Source organism: Curcuma longa, chromosome 5 (assembly GCF_044706935.1).
Source record: "Curcuma longa cultivar G26 ecotype Majalengka, Jawa Barat chromosome 5, ITB_CL_G26_1.1, whole genome shotgun sequence".
NCBI classification, from domain to species: Eukaryota; Viridiplantae; Streptophyta; class Magnoliopsida; order Zingiberales; family Zingiberaceae; genus Curcuma; species Curcuma longa.
Genome location: NC_133865.1, coordinates 6,114,843 through 6,136,956, shown reverse-complemented (window position 1 = coordinate 6,136,956; position 22,114 = coordinate 6,114,843). Strand labels below are relative to the sequence as shown.

Genomic DNA, 22,114 nt, shown 5'->3' with positions numbered 1-22,114 from the left:
CTCGTCTCCTCCGACCTTTGGCGTCTCAGTCACTTCACTGCGTGATGGATCGTGGGGTTTCGGCGGCTGCTTCGACTGAAGTGTGAGCGCTGCTGCCTGCCTCCTCTCTGATCGCTCATGCTATTTCTTCTTTCGTGTGTCTCTCTGTGTGTGTGTTTTGTAGTTGGTTGTTGCTGCGTGTGAGCTGGGTTCGCAACTTCCTGTGGGTGATGGATTCTTGGGGTTTTCCTGTCATCGAACGGGTTGGAAATATTTGTGTTTGATTGGTTTTGGTTCTGGTCTTTGGCTTGTCGAACAGGTTCTGATGGAAAGTTTGAATCTTGAAGGGTTTTGGATGTTAGATCTCTCAGTAATAGGGCCGGAATCAGAGAAGCGAGAACCGCTTTCCTGGAAGGTTTTGCTGTAAAAAGGGGCAAGTGGAGAACTTGTCTCTCTGGTTTCGCTGTCGCATCTTTCTCTTCTTCTTTTGGTTCTGTTTGATTTTCAGTGTCAGTTTGATACTTTTTGTTTGATTGCTGCTGTTGTTTGTGTTTGGGTTTTGGCGTCCGAACGATTTTTTGTTTTTTTAACACGATTTAAGCTTCCTTCTGCTCGTTGCACAAGGGATTTAGGACCTGAAGATTGGCTATAGTTTAAGATAGGCATGAAACAAGTTTCTGATTGATTAGGGTTTCGGAGAGTGATTACAATGCAAAAACTTTCTTCAGGAATCATGGAGTTAGCCAAGTAACGATTCCTCCTCATTCAGGCCATGCAAATCTAGTGCCTCTATTGGTTGGATCTCAAAGCCATTATGGAGATCCTTTTGGCCAGCTGAAACCTCTATATGTCAACCATGTCAATGGGGATGATCATGTTACAGATCCAAGGCAAGAAATCCCAGATAAAGGGTGGAATAGTGTACCGAAGTTGTCTATATTTCCAGGTAATCTTGGTTCGGTTGCGAAAATTGCTCCATTTCCATGATTACATATATTTTTATATCCAGGTCAAGGTGTACTTGTTTTCATCCATAGTTCTTGCTAAAGTTTCCATCATTTGTTTGATTCATTCTACTTTCCGTCTCATCGTGTGGTTGTCTTAGCGATAGTTTTACTATCATTCAATCTATGAATTTTAATATGAAAATTCTGACTTTTAGGAATCCAAGAGCTTGCTTAGATGCTACATTACTAGGCTTATCTTTTAACATCCATCTTCTGACTCGGGACACAATGAGAAGTGATAATTTGGAAGAGTTGTAGAAATAATGATAAACCTACTCGAAACGATTCTTCTTGTCGAACATCCATCTTCTGAACATCCATCTTCTGACTTTGTTCTAGTTGTAGAGATAATTTATATTTAGTTCACGATAATACTTTCTTTTCTACTATGAATAAATACTTATGCAACAATATTATAGCAGCACCTTATGTACTATCGAAATGAGACTTTGCGCCTTGCATTGAGCGATGGAAAATCAAAGCATAACACAAATTGGCAGGAAGAATGAATTTGAGTGGAGGAGAAAGTATGTGTATTATTTCTTTATTCAACATCATCTTAGGTTGATGAACTTGAATGCAAAAGCAGAACAGAATTTCCATGTAATGATGCACTGGATTCAATTAACAATTTTCTTCCTGAATGCTAACAAAAAGTAGAGACATATAACGAAAAGCTATAAAAAAAGAAGATTTTATATGAGATGTTTGAGTTACGAAAGGCAAATAAATAGTTACAAGGAATCATTCACCAACATAAACATGTATTGGTTGGCAGTACAAATGTAAAGTATGTGTTTGAATAGTTGTAAGATCCATGTTATCTAGATTCATGTTTGTTGTCTTTGTTGTATGCGTGATGTGTTTACTCTAACAAATACTTGTTACTATAAATTCAATCATTTTCATCTACTAATTTAGGCACCAACAATATTTGGAAGGAGCAGAAGATTCAGCACCAATTTATGCCCTTTTATCTACAGTCATCGCTACCGGATGATCCTGGTGCTTTGGAACAGGTATTTGGTGGTCAGTCTGTTGCAGGTTGTTATTTGCCATGATATTGCACAGAAAGTTTATTTGTTTATCGTATCGATGCTGATGTAGGTTTGTGCTAGCTATGGTTTATATGCAACTTATGAACCTCAAGCAATGGTCAGTCTCCTTTTTCTCCCCTTCAGTGATTCTTTTGTAGCTTTTCTTCCTTAGTTCAATTAGTCCAATTGTGAATCATTCATGCAAGTGAAATGGTTAGATTTAAGTGTTTTTCGATCGAATACACAACAAATGAAACTTTTTGGTCTAAGTATCACTAGTCTCATCTCTGTATCTTTACTATATTTAACTGAAGCATGGTAAATCATACAATAGCTTTGTAAAATGTTTTCTTAAGGAATAGGATTACTATTCCAATGACCCAAATACATCATAAAAGTTTAAACATGCGGCTTTTCGGTTGATTCTAACTACAAATGAGTCATGATGCATAATTGCAGGACGGGCGTGTGCTTTTACCAATGGAAATGAGGACCGAAGCACCAATCTATGTGAATGCAAAGCAGTTCCATGCAATTCTCCGGCGCCGCAAGGCTCGTGCCAAGGCAGATAAAGAGAACAAGACCGGTAAAGCTAGGAAGGTATGTCCGGAGAGTTTACATGGGGTACAAGACCTTTTGTTCTTAAGGTTGTATTTGATTTTGCTTTTGGACAGCCATATTTGCACGAGTCGTGCCATCTCCACGCCATGCGAAGAGTCCGGGGCTGCGGTGGTCGTTTCATGAACACCAAAAAGGAATGCACACCACCATCTCCTCCTGCGGCATTTATAAGCTCCGACAGCACTAATCTGAACTCTGCAATCGGTGGGTCATCGAGCGCATCAGGTTATGAAGTCTCAAGCGTGTGCACTCAGGAACAGATAGATCATGACAACCTCCTTGCTCGGCGTCTGCACCCGTCTCATATCCATTCCCATCTCAATACGACGAATGGAGGACAAAGTGACATCTACGGCAAATGGAGCGCCGCAGCAGCAGCTGATGGCTGCTGCGATCTCCTCAAAGTCTGAAGAGACGGATGCAACGGAGGGTGATCGAAAAGTGGCAACACGGCTTGCCGATTACCCTCCTCGACTCTGGACAACCAAATGGAAGCATCATTCACGCGGTTGTTCTAGGCAATTCATTCTTGGCTTTTTCTGCGTCGGGGACTTCAAGATCATCTGCATTGGCACAGAAGTGATGGAAATCCTCTATGCATTATTGTATGAAAGAACTACTACTACTGGAACTGCCTTATTATGGACTAATTGTGCTCATGGACCTGAACTACTGCTACTTGAGCTACTTGATGGACTAAGTTGTGTTAATGGGACTTGTTTGTTTGGAATTCGTTTTAACATCGCACTTGAATGCATTCTAAAAGTGAAAACGCAATGTAAAATGTAGCTTTAAGATCTTTGCAAAGTTCCAGAGACACCATAAAAAAGGAAGCAACTCAATGTTAAAAGAGCATTCAATAACCTGCATCAATTGTTCTTGAAACTTTCTGTTTATGAATAGGTAAAAGGAAGTTAAGCTCAATGTGAAAGTGCTTTGATTTTGATATAAGAAAGTTAACTTCGTATTCCTCCAAATCTTGAACACACTGGTATTCATTTTTGCAGAGTGAGAGAATAAGAACAGAAAATATGCACAGAGTGAGCAGCAGAGGAATCAACAGATCATTTTATGCAGTTGTCAAAATTCTCAGAAACATTGCAAAAACTTGTGACATTTTCATTGAACCAGGACACATACATTGCAAGGTGCACAAATCCATATAATGTCAAAGTAAACAAAGCATAACTGCTCTAATTATGCAGGTGTAGTGCAAGTAAACATGAAACTGTAGCCCTTCACCAATATGAGAAATCAGATCATTCACAACAAAATGGATAAGTCAGGCGGGGGCATGCTTACCATCATCCTCTAGGTTGGACTGAAAGAATTTATCCTTTGTTAGGAAGATCCCTTTGTATCATCAGCCCAAACACTATCCCATGAATCACTAGCTTTAGGACCCTCAGGGAAATGCTGGCCAGGAGGAGCTGGGAATTCGCCCGGCGGTCCCAGTTGCTGTTCTTTTCTAGGCTTTGTGTGGATGCCCAGTATCCTCAACACAAACTTGCGAGCTCACCATATAACAATCCCGAACGATCAAAAAGCTGCAGATGTTTGCTACCTGTTCAAAAATCATTGTGGCATCCTGGAAGAATAAAGATAGAGCCAAGTTTGGCTAGAAATCTAACCTGGAGAAGAGCGGTCATGAACAAGTGAAAGGCCTGAGTATTCTGATCGATTAGTATAGAAATTCGACCAAAGAAATTCACAACACCTTGCATCTGCAAACCATATTGGAAAACAATAAGCCAAACATGTCATCGAGATTCAATATGAAAGTGAAAAAAAGGAACCTACCAAATACTATATAGCACAGGAAAATCTTGTTTCATTAATCAGCCAAGCATCTCATCAAGATTCAAAATGTGAGGGAAAAAAAGAAACCTAACAAATAGGGTATAGCATAGACAATTTTGTTTCATTAATTAGCAGAATAGTCAGCAAACAGAAATTTTGTTGTTGATTGAAATAAAACTAACATAACAGAAAACAGAAACAGACAAAAAAAAAGCCTTATAGATGATTAAGTTTGGTGCAAGAAAGGTATCTTACCACATGAAGAAAGGACATCCAGAAGCTTGGTGGCGATGATGGAGGGACCATATGGATTATTTGGATCTTGGTTAGAGTAAGGACCTCCCATGCCCATACCATAACCACCCATGGGTCCACCAAAGCCACTATTGTACATGCCACCTCCATACATTCCTGAACCACCATATAACTCTCCATACATATTATTACCATAAAGACCACTATATGATCCTCCAAGGCCCCCATAGGAACCATATGCCAGATCCATAGCTTGAATTGTACATGTTTGATCCATAACCTGCTCGAGAAATGAGAGTTACAGTGCCTTAATAAAAATGTTGAAGATAACGTTTCAGAAAAGATCCCAACATTTTACCTCCATGACTAGTACCATAGTTCTGCCATGGCCTAAGAGGCACAGGACTTGTAAGAGTATTGTTGGTAGTAGTTACATTCTGGCCAACAATTGGAGCAACTTCACCCGGTTTTGCAGTACCAGATGCTTCAATAGCATGGCTGGTACTGCATGAAGATGGTGGCTTGAATGGTGCAGGACCTGATGAATCTGCTACTCTCTCCCATGACTTTGGAGGTGCCAAACCTGCAGATATCCAAAGCTTGGGATTCAATTTGCAATTCTTCATGTTTGTGGATTGGCATATTAACTGACAGAAAGGTGACGCAAATCAATATCAATTTTATTTCATATACAGAATAAGAAGGTAGGTTTGACCATATCATTTTCTACCTTCTCAATGTAAAAAGCTGAATGGTTAATTGAGTCAATGTGCCTAATAAGTCTAGAATGCTGTTTGAACAAGCCTCAGTATCTAATATTCATGAGCCATAAAACACAAAGTCCTCGAGTTTATGAAGATTAGTTGAAAGAAGAATTCATATCTGAAATAAGGATGACTAAGATACTTGATGGATATCGAGAACCTCAAACATTGATTCCCACTGGCAATACAGGATTCAAATGTCTGTAAAAATTCCACTTGAAAGGAGTAATTGTGATAAACACAAATGAACCTCAAATTAGAATCAGTAATGTTGCAATAAATGGCATGGGCTTTCAAGAGCTGACATACTAACAAACTAGAATTTCTTAAAACAAAAGTTCAAACAAGGAAGATAATCATAATAGCAAAAGGCAATTACAATGAAATAATGGATACAAAAGAAAGTGAAATCCCAAGAGAGAAAGTATAGTAAACAAAAACTCGTGTTTCCCTTTTTGCAGTATAACAACTACTCCACTTCACTTCCATTCTGAAATAATTAAATGCATATACCAAGTCTTTTCCTTTTCTTGCTTCTCCTTCTTCCCTACTCCCTAGAAATATAAGAAAACAAGCAATGAAATCCATTGGCATTGAACAGAATCAGGATGAAATGGTTACAAAAAATAAATTTTAATCATTTAAACTGCACTAATTTCATCACACTTCGTAGCTCTCAAAACAGGACCAAATCCCAGAAAGCCAAAAGAGAGGTTCTCGCAACATAGGGGCGAAAACCAATCGAAACCCTAATAAGATTCCTACAAGAGGGAGGGATTCAAAAACCAGATGAATCCACACGGACACCAACCCGTGGGCGTCGAATCGGACCCCGTGCCGTTGGAGAAGGAAATCTACATGAAGCGCTCACCAGAAACCATCGCCGCCCTCGATCGATCGTTCGTCCGCCCCTCGTATCCTCCTCTCATTTGCTGTATTTGCTGGAGGAAGCCGACGACCGCGAACCGCGTATAAATACGTCCATCATGGGTCAAATGGGCCGTTTAAATTGGGCCCAACCGCCAATTGGGCTTAAAAGGACCGATCTGAATTGGGCCGAACCCCCACTTACTGTTTTCGTTCCTCTTCCGCGCTGCAGTTTTTCGGCGATGGCGGATCTCTCCGGCGTGCTGTCGATCGCGCGGGATTCGGCGGCCGAGGAGGGGCGGAAGGAGGAAGGTGCCGATCACTCTGGCCTCTTTCCGGACGCGCCGCTTCTCATCATCTTCAACCGGATCGGCGACGTCAAGGCCCTGGTTCGCCCCTAAACCCTAACGACTGTAGTAAACAAGGGAGTAGCGTTCTTTAGTTAGGTGGAGCCTAACTTCCGTCCCAGCATCGATTTAAAGTCATGTCGTCGTCATCGTTGTCGTCGTCGTCATCATCAACCTCTAAAGTTGCAGAGCTCCACACTGGATGCCATGATTTATGCGAACAGTTCGGGCCCTCAAAGCATCATGTCTTCCTCAAAAACCTTACTTTTCGCCCATCATTAACAAACTCTTTTCCTGCCTCAACGTGAGCGTTTAATGCCTCCAAAAGTGCTGGCATCATTTCTTCCTCACAATCCAACTCTCTGATTAATCCCTTTCTCCATCAGATCATCGACTCTGTCGGGCCTCCCTCTTCCAAAGAACCATCTTTTCAGTTTTTTTTTTCCCTTTCTTTTTCAGATCTGATATCATCTCCGACTTAGGAACGTCGTTGAGATTACATGCGATTTCAATTTTACATTTACTTTGAGAATACGCTCGATTTAAAAATATTTCTGTAATAAATTATACTAAAGAAGTATCCTCGAGCGAAAATGTCCTTAAGATAGTGTGATCAAATTATACTTTTGACGCATGATTGAGTTGATTATTATAGACAGATTTACTGAAATGGATAAAATTGAATCTCAACGAAACTGAGATAATGTCCTCCCTGTAATAATCAATTGTAATTTCTCAATTTATTTTTTCACAAATGATCGTGGATCGATCATGAGATTGCTGAGTGACAAATTCCATCATTTGTTAAAGTAAGATCAAATCAAAAGAACATCCCAATTTGAGATTATCTTTATCATGTCGGCTCCTATGATCTAAATGTCCGATCATCTCTAATAGTTATAACTCTGATATAAAACTGTCATTAACTATCATTGACAAGATCGATCATGATAGATGAAACTCATGGTGACCATCGGTATGATGCCATCCCATATCTCTAACATCTAACTCGACTCTATAACTCTCGTAATTCGTAGGCAAACATGACGGGCCTGATGTGGTAGATCCTGAATAGTCCTACGTAGCAGTGAAAGTCAATAAGTTTGCCTATGTGGCGAGTCGAAGGGTCAATAATCAACCTTCGATGGATTGACTCGGCCATTCCGACTTCGACAAGTTCGATCTCTCGGTCTATCTCTCGGCCTTTTTGACCTCAACAAGTTCGGTCACTCGACTTATCTCTCGGTTGTTCTGACCTCGATAAGCTCGGTCACTCAGTTTATCTCTCAGCCATTCTGACCTCGATAAGCTCGGTCACTCGACCTATTTTTCAGTCCTTCCAACCTCGGTAAGCTCGGTCCCTAGGCCTATCTTTTGGCTCTTTCGACCTCGACAAGCTCGATCACTCGGTCTATCTCTCGGTCATTCTGACTTCGACAAATTTGGTTCCTCGGCCTATCTCTCGACCCTTCCGACCTCGAGAAGCTCGGTCCCTCGGTCTATCTCTCGGTCACTCTGACCTCGACAAGCTCGGTCACTCAGTCTATATTTCGGCCCTTCCGACTTCGACAAGTTTGGTCACTCGTCCTATCTTTTGACCCTTCCGATCTCGACGAGTTCAATGACTCGTCCTATATTTCGGCCCTTCCGACTTCGACAAGTTTGGTCACCCGTCCTATCTTTTGACCCTTCCGACCTCGACGAGTTCAATGACTCGTCCTATCTATCGATCCTTCCGACTTCGCTCGGTCACCTATGAAAAATTTGTGAGATTGGATTCATCATTTTCAAAGTTAATAGTACCTTTATTATTAAAATAATAATAATAATTAATAAAATAAGAAACGATTCGAATAAAAAGAAACAAAAGGTCTACCGATGCTAACCGGTGAATCTTAAATATTGAGTTTGTGAACGAATCATTAATCTTGTTCTGTTTTTGTTTCTCTTTCCTCTTTTAATGGCGGATTTGATGGCGAAAGGATGGAAACGACCCTTCAGCAAGGCAAAAATCTTGCTAAAATTGATGGCGGACGAGACACATCACATGCCATGAAGCTCACCTCCAACCTAATTCCCAAAACTAAAAAAGGTCATTAGTCGCATTAATTCGTCATTTTCTCCCAAAGCACATGTTTAATCTTCCTCTTACACAGCCTGACGCTGGCACAGGTAAACCACACCAACAAGCATCTCTGCCGCGAGTTGTTCCCATCACTACCGGGACCCACCTGGTGTACTTATGGGGGACATTGGATTTACAGCTAAAAGGTACATTATGTGCCAATCACCAAAATGTTTTAATCATATTTCCCCCACGCATTCGGTCCCCTACATAAAATTATTATATATTCGTGAGGTAAAATGCTAAATACCCACCACGATAAATTGAAATTGATTATTATTATTATTCGGGTTTACTATGTTGCGCTACAAACTCGTGCGCGACTCCTTGACCCATCGTCGCTGTCGCCGTCCTCGCTGCGCCATCCGATCACCGCCGTCTTGGCCGCAATCGACGCGCCACTCACCAGCGCTTCGGTCGACGTCGGATTCCGATCGGCTAGTAATCGGAATCAGTAATTTGCTCGGAAAACGCTGCCCCCACTGTGTGTCACTGTCGACGACGATCGGATCGGATTCCGATCGAATCGTGGTCGGAGATCGATCGAGGACATCGGTCCTTCTTCGGTCGGTCTCCGATCGCGATTCGATCGAAATCCGGCCCGATTGCCGTCGACAGTGGCGCGCGTCGTTTCCGATCAAATCGCGATCGGATTCCGACTAAATCACGGTCGGAGACCGATCGAGGAAGGATCAACGTCGATTTGGTCGATCTCCAACCGCTATTTGGTCGGAAACGATGCACGCGCACTGCCAATCCTTGTTTTGTCGAATTCCGTCGGATTCTGACCACTATCTGGTCGGAATCCAACGTCGGACGGAGCACCGACGAGTGGCAGTGATTGCGCCCGAGGCGGTGGCTGGCGGTGGTCGGACGGCGCCGACGACGGCAGCAGCGGCGATGGATCATGGATGTCGCATACGGGTCGTGAATTTCTCACCGCGTAGCATAGTATTCCTCTATTATTATTATTATTATTATTTTTTTATTTTTATTGTGATTAAACATGTGAATAAAGTTTGTCGTGGTTCGGCATATCATACGATATCTTACTTTTAGTACATCTCTGACCTGGTTCGATGCAATTATTCTGGACTTGTCTTCCATCACATTTTATTTTTATTTTTATTTATTTATTTATTTCCTGATAATAATATATTGATGTTTGAATTTAAATTTTAATTACCGCGGGCTGTCAGCTGCGGGTCACGGGAAGGTAAGCGAGAAGTCAACGGAGGAATGTCACGTGGAGGCACGTGAGGAGGCGACCCTGGGTTAGCGGGTGATCGGAGACTTACTCTCACCTGCGGTTAGAGTTGTCGCCGGGAACACGCAACGCAGGTGGTGGTCGTCCGGTATAAATTCCTTGGACGCGCAAAGGTCCTGCGACAGAGGATTCGCGTGGCGAGTTGGGATCCCCTCCCTCGACTTTGCGACTGCTCCGCTACTTTCTCTGCCCCATTTTCCGCCGAGAACAACTGTTGATTTCCACTGTTTCTTGCGGCAGGAATCGGAGCTGGATTTGGATGCTGCAGTCGGTGCCGAATGCATCGGATGTGACGGAGATTGAAGGGACTGTTTTGGTTCTTTCCTTGGGTTCCTGTTTTGACTTGGACTAATGGAGAAGAGCGGGAGGGAATAGCATCGGTTCTCTTCGCTTTGCTGCTTTGTGGAATTCTGTTTGTTCGGTGAGTCGCCTCGTTTGTTGACGAGAGGATCGCTTTCGGTGGAGCTCTGTCCGGTTTGATTCCGGAGAAAGATTCAAAAAGAAAAAAAAAGTGTCTTTCTTTTTTTTCCTTTTTGTCTCAGTGATGTCTCTTCTCTTGCGATGCTCTGTCCCGGTGTTAGAGATTGAAAAGATTGGATTTTTCGTCGTCGTCGTCGTCGTCGTCTTCGATCGTATCGTTCGCTAATGTTGGCTATTTAAAGAGTGCAGATTTGAAGCTTTGAAGCAGAAAATGTTAGATTTGGCGCCGGACTCCGACGGTGAGAGCGGAATGGAGGTTTCGAATTCGAGCGAGAGCTCGATGAGTAGTAGCGGCGATGACAGGCGGAGTAGCTTTGCCCGCCTCTCCTTCAACGCCTCCCTGCCACTGGCTGCTCACGACATTCCCTCCGGTGACGTCCTCTGCGCTCCGGCGAGGCTACCCTCCAAACCCCACCGCGGGTCTGACCCGGCGTGGGCGGCCATTCGGTCGCGGAGCTCCTCCGTCGCGGGGGATGGAGTCCTCGGCCCCCGAGACTTCAAGCTGGTCCGACGCATCGGGAGCGGTGACATAGGGACCGTCTACCTCTGCTGCCTCAACGACGATGCGTCGCCGTGCGCGTACGCCATGAAGGTGGTCGACAAGCTGGAGCTGGAGAAGAAGAAGAAGCAGGAGAGGGCGGCCACGGAGAAGAAGATCTTGCGTCTCCTCGACCACCCCTTCCTCCCTACTCTCTTCGCTGACTTTGACGCTTCCCCCCATTACTCCTGCGTGGTGATGGAATATTGCAGCGGCGGCGATCTCCACACCCTCCGCCACCGCCAGCCTCACCGACGCTTCTCCGTCGCCGCCGCCAGGTCTGTGATTCAACTGCATCTTTCTGCTTGGTGTTCTCACCGTCCGTTCGAGATAAAAACCGCATCTTTCTGCTTGGTCATGTCGGCAGGTTCTATGCGGCGGAGGTGTTGCTGGCGCTCGAATACCTCCACATGCTCGGAATCGTCTACCGCGACCTCAAGCCCGAGAACATCCTCATTCGCGGAGACGGCCACATCATGCTTTCCGACTTCGACCTCTCGCACGAATCCACCGCCTCCCCTACCCTCGAGTCCCTCGCCGGCGACCGCCGCGTCAAGCTCTCCTGCCTCCCCTTCCGAGGCCGGGGTCGTCGCCGCCTCCCCGACCCGCATGGTTCGTGGCGGAGCCGGTGGGTGCCCGCTCGTGCTCCTTCGTCGGCACGCACGAGTACATCGCGCCCGAGGTTGCCTCCGGCGGGCCCCACGGCAGCGCCGTAGACTGGTGGGCCTACGGCATCCTCCTCTACGAGCTGCTCTACGGCCGCACCCCCTTCGCGGGGGCCACAAACGAGGCGACGCTCCGCAACATCGTGAAACAGCCGCTGGCCTTCCCTCCGCCGGCGACCGGCCCCTCCGACGCCTCCGCGAGGGAGCTCATCAGCCGCCTGCTGGCGAAGGACCCGGCGGCGCGCCTGGGATCGCGACGGGGCGCGGCTGACGTCAAGGCCCACGGCTTCTTCAAGGGCCTCAAATGGGCGCTGATTCGCACGCACCGCCCCCCGACGGTGGCCGGCCAGGCTCGAACCGAACGTGATGGACCCGTACGGTTCGATTACTTTTGAACCGAACCGCTCTTTGTATTTTGGTGTAGGAATGTATAGATAATTAGGCGCATTGACTTTGAAGTGGATTACCGGAATCTAATATATAGAATAATATTTTATAATGCGAGTTTTTAATTTGGCCAATTAATGACCATCGGTTTATTTTGGTTCTTTAATGGTCACGTGGAGTTGACTTTTGATTCCTCGCGTATTGGAGCACTACAAAAGTGTACGAATTTTAGAAGAAGAAAAATCAAAGAGTCTGATTCGGTTCGGTTCATGAGCAAAAAATTAATGAGCATGTCGGCCCATACCATAGTAATAAATACATTAAATTTGAGGCATTTTTTAGAAAAAAAATTTAAAATCATTATTAATTCTTCAAGAATGATATAAAATCAACAATTAGTATGTTTAACTTCAATAACTATACAATATCATTTACTACAAAATTCAAAATATCATCACTTTTAGCATAAAGATGAAATCCACCATCCCAACGACACCACACGATCGAATCATTACTATTTGATAAAGAGGTAAATTAAGAAATTGTAATTGACCACGATAGAGGACATTATCTCAGCTTCGTCGAGATTCAATCCTTATCCATTTCAACAAATCTACTCCGTACTAACCAATACAGCTCATATCCAAAAAGTTCAAAATATCACCAAGAACCTAAGAAATGAAATGTTTGAATGATTTCAACAATTTCTCAGAACACCTTAACCACAAAGTTGAATAAACGCTTCAATAGTTAATGTGACTTGAGGTACTCCTGAACTATGTGAAGGCCCTCGGATTCTTCACCATAATCCTGCAAGAAAATGGAATGCAGGTAAGCAGCAAATTACAATTTGAAGATGCTATGAAAAAAATTAATGCAAGGTAATTTAAGAAATAGTTGAAGATCAAAACTGAAGTTAATGCAAGAATAGAAATTTGAAGATCACTTATGGAATAGTCTGACGTGATTTGATGATCATCATCAACATTAAAAAGGATTCTTCTTTACCTTCACAACAACACACGAGCATCCCACCACTTTCCTTGCTTTGCCCTCTGAATCGATCTTGCAAAGCTGCATAAAGTTGTCAATTACCAATTGCTATTTAGAAGGATGAAACAAAAATATTACAACCACCTACGTATCTAGAAGAAAAAAGAATGCATAATCTCAATTCTTAGCACGTAAGAGGAATAAAATGAATATAAATTATAGAGAAAGAGATGGCGAAAAGCCAGAGTAAATCAACACACCCCAGCTCACTCGCCAAGAGTTTTGGCACTTGGCACAGTGAACAAGTGCACATTATGTTCAGCGCACAGTGCATTAACCAGCTTGACATAGTCAGCTTGGTTGCAGTCCTCTGCTAGAATGCAAAGCTGAGAAGCATGCTTCTCGATTGCCTTTGCACCCTCATGAAGTCCACGGACAAGTCCATCATGGGCCAATGACTTCTTCAACACCAGCTGCAAAGCTGTCATTAAATCCATGGGCTCACCAAGAACGGGAGCAGATTCGGCAACAGCATCTTCACTGCCAAATCAAAAAAGGATTAAGAGCATACTTAAAGAAAAAAAATATGAAGTGGAGTACTAGATAGAGAGAAGGTATAAATAAGAGAGGAAGAGAATCCCTAGTTGAATAGAAAAGATGGAGATTGTGACAACAGATGCAGGTAATTTTGTTTTCTAATTCTGAACATGTAATGGGCAAATGGATCTTGAGGATGTATGAGTTCACCTATGAATTTGGAAAACAGAAGAGAGGCAACCGGTTATGGTCAACAATCCTCCTCCAGTGAGTTCAAGATTGGACAGTCATCTGTGAGCGCAACCCTTATCATGAGGCCTTTTGTGCCTCCTATCAAACACTATGAGGCCTTTCAGAGTCTCTCTGTGAGGTTGCTTGACTAAAGCAAGCCTCTCAACCAATGCAATAAGGTTAGCAAACCCCAACTTAACTAGCAATAACTCTCAGATGTACCCTACGGCCCCTACAAAAAAAAAAAAAAAAAAATCACACCTTGACAATTGCAGGGTAAAGTGGTGATATGATAGGCTGAACATTTAAGGGCTAAACTAGTCATTGATCTCTCTATTTTTGTATACTTGTGATGATTGGCTTAGAAAAAAAATAGATTAGTTTAATCTTCTTATTTTTTCATTGTCCCTCCATTTTTTCTGCGAACAAACTATTATTTGGCTATCTTTGGTACTTTCCCCTACTTTTATCATCTCCACTATTTTCTGCCCATGCAATCAGGGTTAATACTATGGCTGGACTCCCAGGTAAATGATTCTAACAACAGTAGACCAAAAAACTTGACTTGGCACAGCAAGAAATTAAACAAACTGTCATGATTTTTGGATGAATTAAATTGTCTAAATCATGCCTTTTAAATTGAGAAAGTTGCTTCAACACAACTTAACATTCTAAAAGTTGTAATTTTAATGTCACATGATTTTTTTTTTGCAGTCATTTTTAAGATTAAAAAAAATCACCAACTAACTTCAAATAACATCGACGTCCAAAAACCTCTTGTTTTCAAATTTGTTAGTTCCTACAATCCATCATCTCAGGAAAACTCTTATAACTTTCACACAAGTAACATTCCAATGGAAAGTTGGCAGAGAGAGGGATAAATCAAAATTTACTCTGCCATAACCAAAGCACATTTAAGTGCACATCAGCAAATATGATATGCTATGGTTTACATTCCAAACATGCCATCTTCCTACTTGTCCACATATAATAGCAAATTAATGATTTTGAGTCATTCATATCAAGGAAGAGGCCAAGGTCATTATCATAAGAGAAACAAGTTACACTCACCTTCATATAATATCTATAGGTTATTAGTTTATTAACTTCCTTCTCTTTTCTATTTTCCCAATTACCTAATTCCTCAAATTCACAATGTATAAACTCAAAAACGCATGCTAATAGTCAAAGAGAAGATCTTTGGCAAAAAGAGTAAGATTAGCGATCTAGAAGACTAATTGTACATGTTCTAACTAAGCCCCCAAACCCACCTTGCTTCCTACATCAGAATCGTAAGGAAATAGTATACAAATCATATGACCAAATTATCATCAAACTTCTACCAAACAGATTCATCGGACGATAGCACGAGGCGATGAAAATTGGGAACAAGATCGCTTACGCCATTGTGCTCGTTGTAATTGAAAGCAAGGGATCTACCACCGACGAGGACGAGAAAGAAGAAGAGCGTCGCACCACTTCCAGAGGGTTAGGGTATGCGATCTGAGGAAGACTGGCGACGACCAGTTTATATAGTAGCTGTTAGGCACATCTTCACCGTCGATTTACTTCTTCGCTGATTAAATCAACGATTGGATGTGCGTTGGATACATATCTTTAAGCGGAACTCAAGAAAGAGTTCAATTTGGACGGCGGAGATGACGCTGCGCTTTCCATTCTCTCTCTGCTCCCCTCTCCCACCCTCCCTCGCTCCGTCTCTCCGCCGCCGTTTCTCCGCCTCTTCTCCGCCCGTTGCCGCCGCCGCCCTTTCCTTCTCTCCGCCGCCTACATCCCCTGCAGCCGAGCATCTAAGCCCTCTCTTCCTCCGTCCTCTGTCCTTCGCTGCCTCCCGCTCCGACCTCCTCGACTTCCGCCGCTGGGCCGAATCCCTCGCCCTCGCTGCCGCCCCCCGCCTCAGCTCCGACGGAGGACCAGGGGAGGACCTCCTCCGCCGCGAACTCGCGTGGATGCTCGAGGACGCTGCAGCTGACCCCGGCGTCGGCGCGGTCCGGCTCCGGGTCGAGCTGGAGGAGCTCTACCGCCTGTGGAGGGAGAGGATCGAGGAGAGGCGGCCGCTTCAGTACATCGTCGGGTGCGAGCACTGGAGGGACTTGGTCTTGGCGGTGAAAGAGGGGGTTTTGATACCGAGGCCGGAGACGGAGATGGTGGTGGATCTGGTCGCCGAGGTGGAGGGCTTCGAGCATGGCTTGTGGGCCGATCTGGGGACCGGGAGTGGAGCCATTTCTGTGGGAATTGGGAAGATGTTGCGGGAGGGAGGGAGAGTCTTCGCAACGGATCTGAGTCCTATTGCGTTGGAGATTGCAAGGCTCAATGTGGAGAGGTATGGATTAAAGGTTAGATCTTCTGGCAGAACAATTTTCATCACCTAAGTCTGTCTTTGATTCTTCTATGCCATGAATTCTTCTTCTTCTTCTTCTTCTTCTTCTTCTTCCTTCTTCTGAAACATATGCAATCTCTTGTACTTGGCTGCTGGTTGTCTGAGAATTTTTACAGAACACGCTGCGTGCTCCTTTTCGTGTAGGATAAAATTGAGTTAAGGCAAGGTTCCTGGTTTGAACCTCTGCGCGATGTCGAAGGCAAACTTACAGGTCTGGTCAGCAACCCTCCATACATTCCCAGTGGCAACATACCTGGTCTACAAGCAGAAGTCGGTCAGCATGAACCAGAGCTCGCCCTAGATGGAGGTGCAGATGGCATGGACCATCTCCTCCATCTCTGCCATGGCTCTGCTTCTGCACTCAAACCCGGCGGCTTCTTTGCTTTCGAGGTAAGTAACATATTCACAGTAGTTTATGCTTCCCTTCAATGATTTCCTGAAGTTCGGGAGTTGATTCACAGACGAACGGCGACACGCAATCGAAGTTAATTGCAGATTTGATGACGACGAGGTGGGCGAAGCTCTTCCACAGCGTGAAGATCGTGCCGGACTTTGCAGGAATCAAGAGGTTTGTGACTGGATTTCGCAGATGAGCAGTTTCTCAGCCTCCAGAACTGTGTGAAGAAGCCTGATAGAGCTTGCGGAAACATCAATGGCGTTCCGATAGCGTTGTCTGTTTTGCGACCTTATCGATCTCGATATTTATTTTGTGTTTAAATATGTAATTTGATAAAAAAAGAAAGAATCTAATTAGATTTTAGAAAATTCACTGCATTTATTTCAAACTTACCAAATTGAGCCGTTGGAGTGGGGTCCGCGCAAGAAGTAAAGTTTAAATGTACTCATCATTTCCACCCCAGTAGTTGCCGTTGAAGCTTAGAACCTTCTGGCGGTGGGTCCTCCGTTTCCCATTGGTTGTATTGACACGCGTGTAAATAGAAAATTTTTCTTTTTTTAATTTGTTTTGCAATATAATGCGCTTTCCTGCGCGGCGGCTGTGTGCGCGAGTGAGCCAGTGTCGGAGGCCGTTCGGCCATTGGGAACCAAAACCCTAGCCATCTCCTGCTCTGCTGCTCCCGATCTCAGATTTAGATCGCTCGATCTCTTTGCTCGGGAGAAGAGAAGAGATGAACATTTTCAGGAAGAAGACTTCGCCCAAAGGCAAGGATTAAAAATACTTTCTTGATCTGCAATTGTATCCCCCCTCCCCGTTTCGCTTGATTTCGTGTGTTTCGATTTGTTTTGATCTGATAGCGGTGTGGTGCATTTCCTCTTCCTCATAAAAAGAATGAATTTGCTATCGCATTTGTTTTTTTTCCCACCAAATTGTGCCAATAGGCACTCTAATTTGCACTCCCGTGCTATGTTCGGGGATCGGAATCTCGAATCTGTGGCAAAGGGCCGCTCCATATACCATCAAGATGGTGGTGGGGGATCAAACGTAAATGACGTGTTCTTGTTGTTTTCGTTTTTTTTATTTGCTGTTTTTCTCTTTGATACTACTTCAGGGCATCAGAAAATTTTGGACCTTCCTCTTTAATCGTACTTATTTTCTTCATCGCAGATGCTCTCAGAACGAGTAAAAGAGATATGGCAGTCGCCACAAGAGGTATACCATTTTATTCAGATTATTAAGGTTTTATTTCGGGAGTTTTTAATTGTATTTGCTCATCATTGGAAAAGGTTATTATTTGCGTTGTAGCTTAGGTTAGATCAGAATTCAGAGTCAGGAAGTGTGTATCCAGCACATTTACATTAAGTTTTCTGCAAATTATGAGTTTCTATAAGAACAAATGTTAGTGGTGATTCTGATCCTATTATCTTGTTTTCAGGTGTTGAACGAGAGATTGCTTCCCTGCAGTTAGAGGTTTTGGTGTTCACCAGTACAACACACAAATTAATTAATTTTTTATTTTCTTTGTCATACTAATTGTTACTTACAAATGAATGAAAACAGGAGAGAAAACTAGTTGCAGAAATCAAGAAGACTGCGCAAACTGGGAATGAGGAAAGTTTTGTTTTGTACTTGTTTTTCTTATTCATTGTTATGACATTCTTTTTGCTCCAACAATGTTCTTCATTGTTCAGGAATGCACCCATCATTATAGAGTTCTATAATAACATGATCTTCTTATTGTGCACGTACTTTTCTGCACTTGATGAATATTACACAACTTGATTTTGTATTTACTCTTTCAGGCTGCTACCCGGATTTTAGCTCGTCAGCTTGTTCGCCTAAGGCAGCAAATTACTAATCTGCAAGGAAGTCGTGCTCAGATAAGAGGCATAGCAACACACACTCAGGTCAAGAAGTTTTGATCAACTTGAGTTATGGAAATGTTATTGCTCAGATTTGGATTTGGATTTGAATGTGGAAAATTGATATTTAACCTTTTCAGGCAATGTATGCAAGCACCTCAATTTCCACCGGAATGAAAGGTGCAAGCAAGGCAATGGCTGCTATGAACAAGGTGATGAGGATTTTAGCTTGAAGGAAACAAACTGTCACTTAGATGTTGGCCCAGTTATTCTGACACACTGGTATGTAAATTATACTTTTCAGCAAATGGAACCAGGGAAGCAGGCAAAACTGATGAAAGAATTCCAGAAGCAATCCTCACAGATGGGCATGACAGTATTGTTCCTGAACTTTAGTCCCTTGAGCTTTCAACTTTTACATTCATTATAATTTTGGTGTTAAAAGATGAATTTGTTTTTTTTTACGAATGGATTCGTCAAATCCATGTTGTCAAGCTAGTCACCGGCTGTAGGATTGGTTTGTAACTTCAGTTGGTTATGTGTAGCTGTTCCAATGAATATATTTGCTGAACTATATGTGACTCTAGGAGTTGCTTAGTAAAAATAGCTGAAAAGTGAGTATCTTTTCTTGGTTTATGGTATTTCAATAACTATCAGTAGGTCTATACATGGAGAACTATTCTGTCAATATCTTGGGTCCACATTTTTCTTTCTTATTTTTTATTTTATGCGTTAGTAACATGGGAGTAATATATATCTGATTATCCTAATTTCATCTGTCCTTAATTATGTTAAAATGACAATTGGCTTCAACCTGTTTTATTTCCACTTGGATAGGTGGTAATCGGTCCCTCCTGCAAAATACTGCTCCCAAAGTTTCCCACAGTAACAAAATGAAAATGCAAAATATAGGTGCAGAAATCAGGGTTTTCCATTTTTTTTGGCTCAAACCATGATCAAACTTAAAGAAAAATTATGTTTGGTTTGAGTTTTGGGACCAAATTGGTTCAATTTGGTTTAAATTGATAGAAATATATATTTTTTTGGTTTTATTTGTAAACCAAAGAAAGCTAAACAACCAAAATTATCCCTTGTAAATACTAATGCATATACATTTATTTGTCATTTTAATTTTATTTTGAATAAATTTAGAGGATTTATCTGTAAATTTTACAATACCCTAACTCAATTTAATGCATACTAAGTTTATAATTTATTTCCATGTGCTGTATGCATGTGTTTGATTCCCATGAGTTAAAATTTTTACTCAAACTTGGCCAGCTTGAAATGATGTCAGAGGCCATTGATGAAACTTTGGACAAAGATGAAGCAGAAGAAGAAACAGAAGAATTGACGAACCAGGTAAGTACAATTTTTGCTTAGTTATAGCATAGATGCATTGCCAGCTAAAATTGATGGCAACTTCTTGGAGGAACCAAAACTATCTTCTTTGGATTTCAGTTTCCTTTTTTCGTATTCACATTTCACTTAGTACTTATTCCATGCTCCTATCATTTAATGCTTCTAGGTGCTTGATGAAATTGGTGTTGATGTTGCCTCACAGGTACACCTTTAGCATGCCTGTGTAGTCTGCTATTTTAAATATTAACTTCGTACTCATCATCCTGGATTTATTTAATTATTCAATGCTAGCTCAACATTACTGTTCGTTGGCATTTCTTTTCCAGCTATCTTCAGCTCCCAAAGGCCGGATTGCAGTCAACAGCAAGAGAGCTGATGCTGTCACAAGGTATCTTAGATGTTTGTTAGTGAACAACTCGATTACATGACAACTTAAATCATGCTATTCTGTTGCCATCAATACTTCAACGACTTGTAGAATGTTTTTCACTTTTATGCCTTGTAGTCGAGATTAGAGACAAACTGTTGCAAATCACAATAATGATCATATAATAATTCTACTCCATGGTTGCTGTCTCTAATAAATACCTCAATTCTCTACTGCTGTATTGTCATTTGATTAGTCGTTCCAGTTTATCAGTTCATAATCCCAAGCTATGCTAGTCCTAAATTAATTTAGATCTGGTCGTATGGTTCTTATCCTCCTATTGAACTCTGAACTTATGCATAAAAAATGGATTGGAATGAACCAAGAAAACTCTGGGTCACTACTGTTCATTGGTTGAACCAGTGGGCTCAATTAATCAAATTACAAGTAGAACTAAAAAAGCTCCGGATTACTCATTAATTGGTCGAACCTTTTAATTCGAACTGAGAATTGACTTAGACAAGCTAACTAGTAGAACCGGTCCTCATTAATTGGTTCAATTGTATAACTATTACAATACTTTTAATTATTTAGTTATAAAAATTATATTTACAAATGAACCAATGTAAATATATATAATTTACTAGAACTTAAAATATACATATTGATAAAAAGACACCTTTATTCATCTAATATTAGAGTCCTAACTAGAATAGTTGGATGAATGCGCAAGATTTTCTCTGTTTCTTTTTTTTTTAAATGTTACTGGTTATTGTTATGTCAAATTTATAGAAAATCTTTACCCATCTACTATTAGAGTAGATGAATGAATACTTTGGAAAATGAGACTGTTTGGGAACTCAGTTCTGGTTTTCCCGGTTTGACAAGCTACTCAGGTCCAATTTTCATAATTATTTCCTTACTCTCTTGCTCTAAGACACCATTTTCTCTGTTAAAGAATCTATTATTCCTTTGATTTCAGGAATGTAGCTCAAGATACTTCTCGAGTTGATGATCTCGAGAAGCGATTGGCATCACTGCGGCGTCTCTAATCAGGCAAAATATATCATTACTGGTCTGATGGTTGTTGTTTCTATGAAGGTTGCAAGAAAAGCTGTCTGATGATATACTTACCCTTCTGTTGGATTGGTGTTTTTTTTTAAAAAAAAGTCTAATATTGTGGAAGTATTTTTGTGAAACTTTTAGTATTTTGATAGTAAATCTCGGTTTATCTGTTCTTACATTTTTTTTCCCTATGATATAAAGCACATTGTAATTAGGCTACAATAGATTGAGTTTCTAGTAGCTGAATATTGTGTTTTGTTTATTTCATATCTTGATAATGATACTTGATTAATTGTTTTATCTAATTGGTACTTTGCTATCTTTTATATTGAAAATGTTATGAATAAATTGTATACTGATAATCTTGCAGAGTATGGAGATAGAATTCTCATTCATGTTGACTTGAGATAATTAATATTTTTTTGGAAAAAATCATTATGATAAATGTAAAAATAGTAAGTTCACCTAAATCACACACTCCTAATAAACTAATCGTTAGGTGCATTTCTAATCAATTTTTATTAAGATATATCGATCCCTTTAAACTAAAATCTCTAAACTATCTCTGATTAGGAATAGACAATTAATTTTAAACAGTTAGCTTAGTGCTTGTGGTTTAAAAATTATAGATTAATGAAACTGAATAATTACATATTTATCTGAATGCTTGATACATGAAAAAAGATCAAGTTAATTTTTATTGTACTGAAATGTATGAATAATCTAATTTGTAAAGTATCTTAAGGTCTGAAAAGTTTTCATC

General features: G+C 41.7%; 4 protein-coding genes, 1 long non-coding RNA gene and 2 pseudogenes across 5 annotated transcripts; 5 read left to right on the top strand and 2 right to left on the bottom strand.

Moving 5' to 3' along the window:
• Positions 1–30: 30 nt before the first annotated feature.
• Positions 31–3,422, top strand: LOC141829415 (nuclear transcription factor Y subunit A-10-like). The gene is made up of 6 exons (XM_074716876.1): positions 31–82; positions 708–925; positions 1,908–2,005; positions 2,094–2,141; positions 2,483–2,623; positions 2,698–3,422. Exons 1-6 carry the CDS (start codon positions 45–47, stop codon positions 3,052–3,054), a joined length of 900 nt encoding a protein of 299 aa, XP_074572977.1. The 5' UTR covers positions 31–44; the 3' UTR covers positions 3,055–3,422.
• A 201-nt stretch (positions 3,423–3,623) lies between these two features.
• On the bottom strand, positions 3,624–5,325 carry LOC141829774 (peroxisomal membrane protein 13-like; annotated as a pseudogene).
• A 1,334-nt stretch (positions 5,326–6,659) lies between these two features.
• LOC141829416 (uncharacterized) lies at positions 6,660–8,877 on the top strand. The gene is made up of 3 exons (XR_012601883.1): positions 6,660–6,719; positions 8,660–8,769; positions 8,850–8,877. It is a non-coding gene; the product is annotated as an uncharacterized LOC141829416 (long non-coding RNA).
• Positions 8,878–10,223: 1,346 nt separating this feature from the next.
• LOC141829137 (protein kinase PINOID-like) lies at positions 10,224–12,251 on the top strand. Its single transcript, XM_074716548.1, is given in 4 exon segments — positions 10,224–10,490; positions 10,739–11,365; positions 11,455–11,690; positions 11,693–12,251. Coding segments are annotated over 3 exon segments (1,296 nt in total). The 5' UTR covers positions 10,224–10,490; positions 10,739–10,760; the 3' UTR covers positions 12,148–12,251.
• A 568-nt stretch (positions 12,252–12,819) lies between these two features.
• Positions 12,820–14,040, bottom strand: LOC141829999 (small ribosomal subunit protein eS12-like; annotated as a pseudogene).
• A 1,518-nt stretch (positions 14,041–15,558) lies between these two features.
• LOC141830074 (uncharacterized) lies at positions 15,559–17,050 on the top strand. Its single transcript, XM_074717554.1, has 3 exons — positions 15,559–16,254; positions 16,443–16,688; positions 16,760–17,050. The coding sequence occupies exons 1-3, from the start codon at positions 15,559–15,561 to the stop codon at positions 16,889–16,891; spliced, it is 1,074 nt and encodes a 357-aa protein (XP_074573655.1). The 3' UTR covers positions 16,892–17,050.
• Positions 17,051–17,321: 271 nt separating this feature from the next.
• Positions 17,322–21,442, top strand: LOC141829612 (vacuolar protein sorting-associated protein 2 homolog 2-like). The gene is made up of 11 exons (XM_074717126.1): positions 17,322–17,459; positions 17,863–17,907; positions 18,131–18,165; positions 18,256–18,307; positions 18,499–18,602; positions 18,698–18,769; positions 18,862–18,933; positions 19,839–19,919; positions 20,086–20,121; positions 20,246–20,307; positions 21,269–21,442. Exons 1-11 carry the CDS (start codon positions 17,426–17,428, stop codon positions 21,336–21,338), a joined length of 663 nt encoding a protein of 220 aa, XP_074573227.1. The 5' UTR covers positions 17,322–17,425; the 3' UTR covers positions 21,339–21,442.
• The last annotated feature ends 672 nt before the right edge of the window (positions 21,443–22,114 follow it).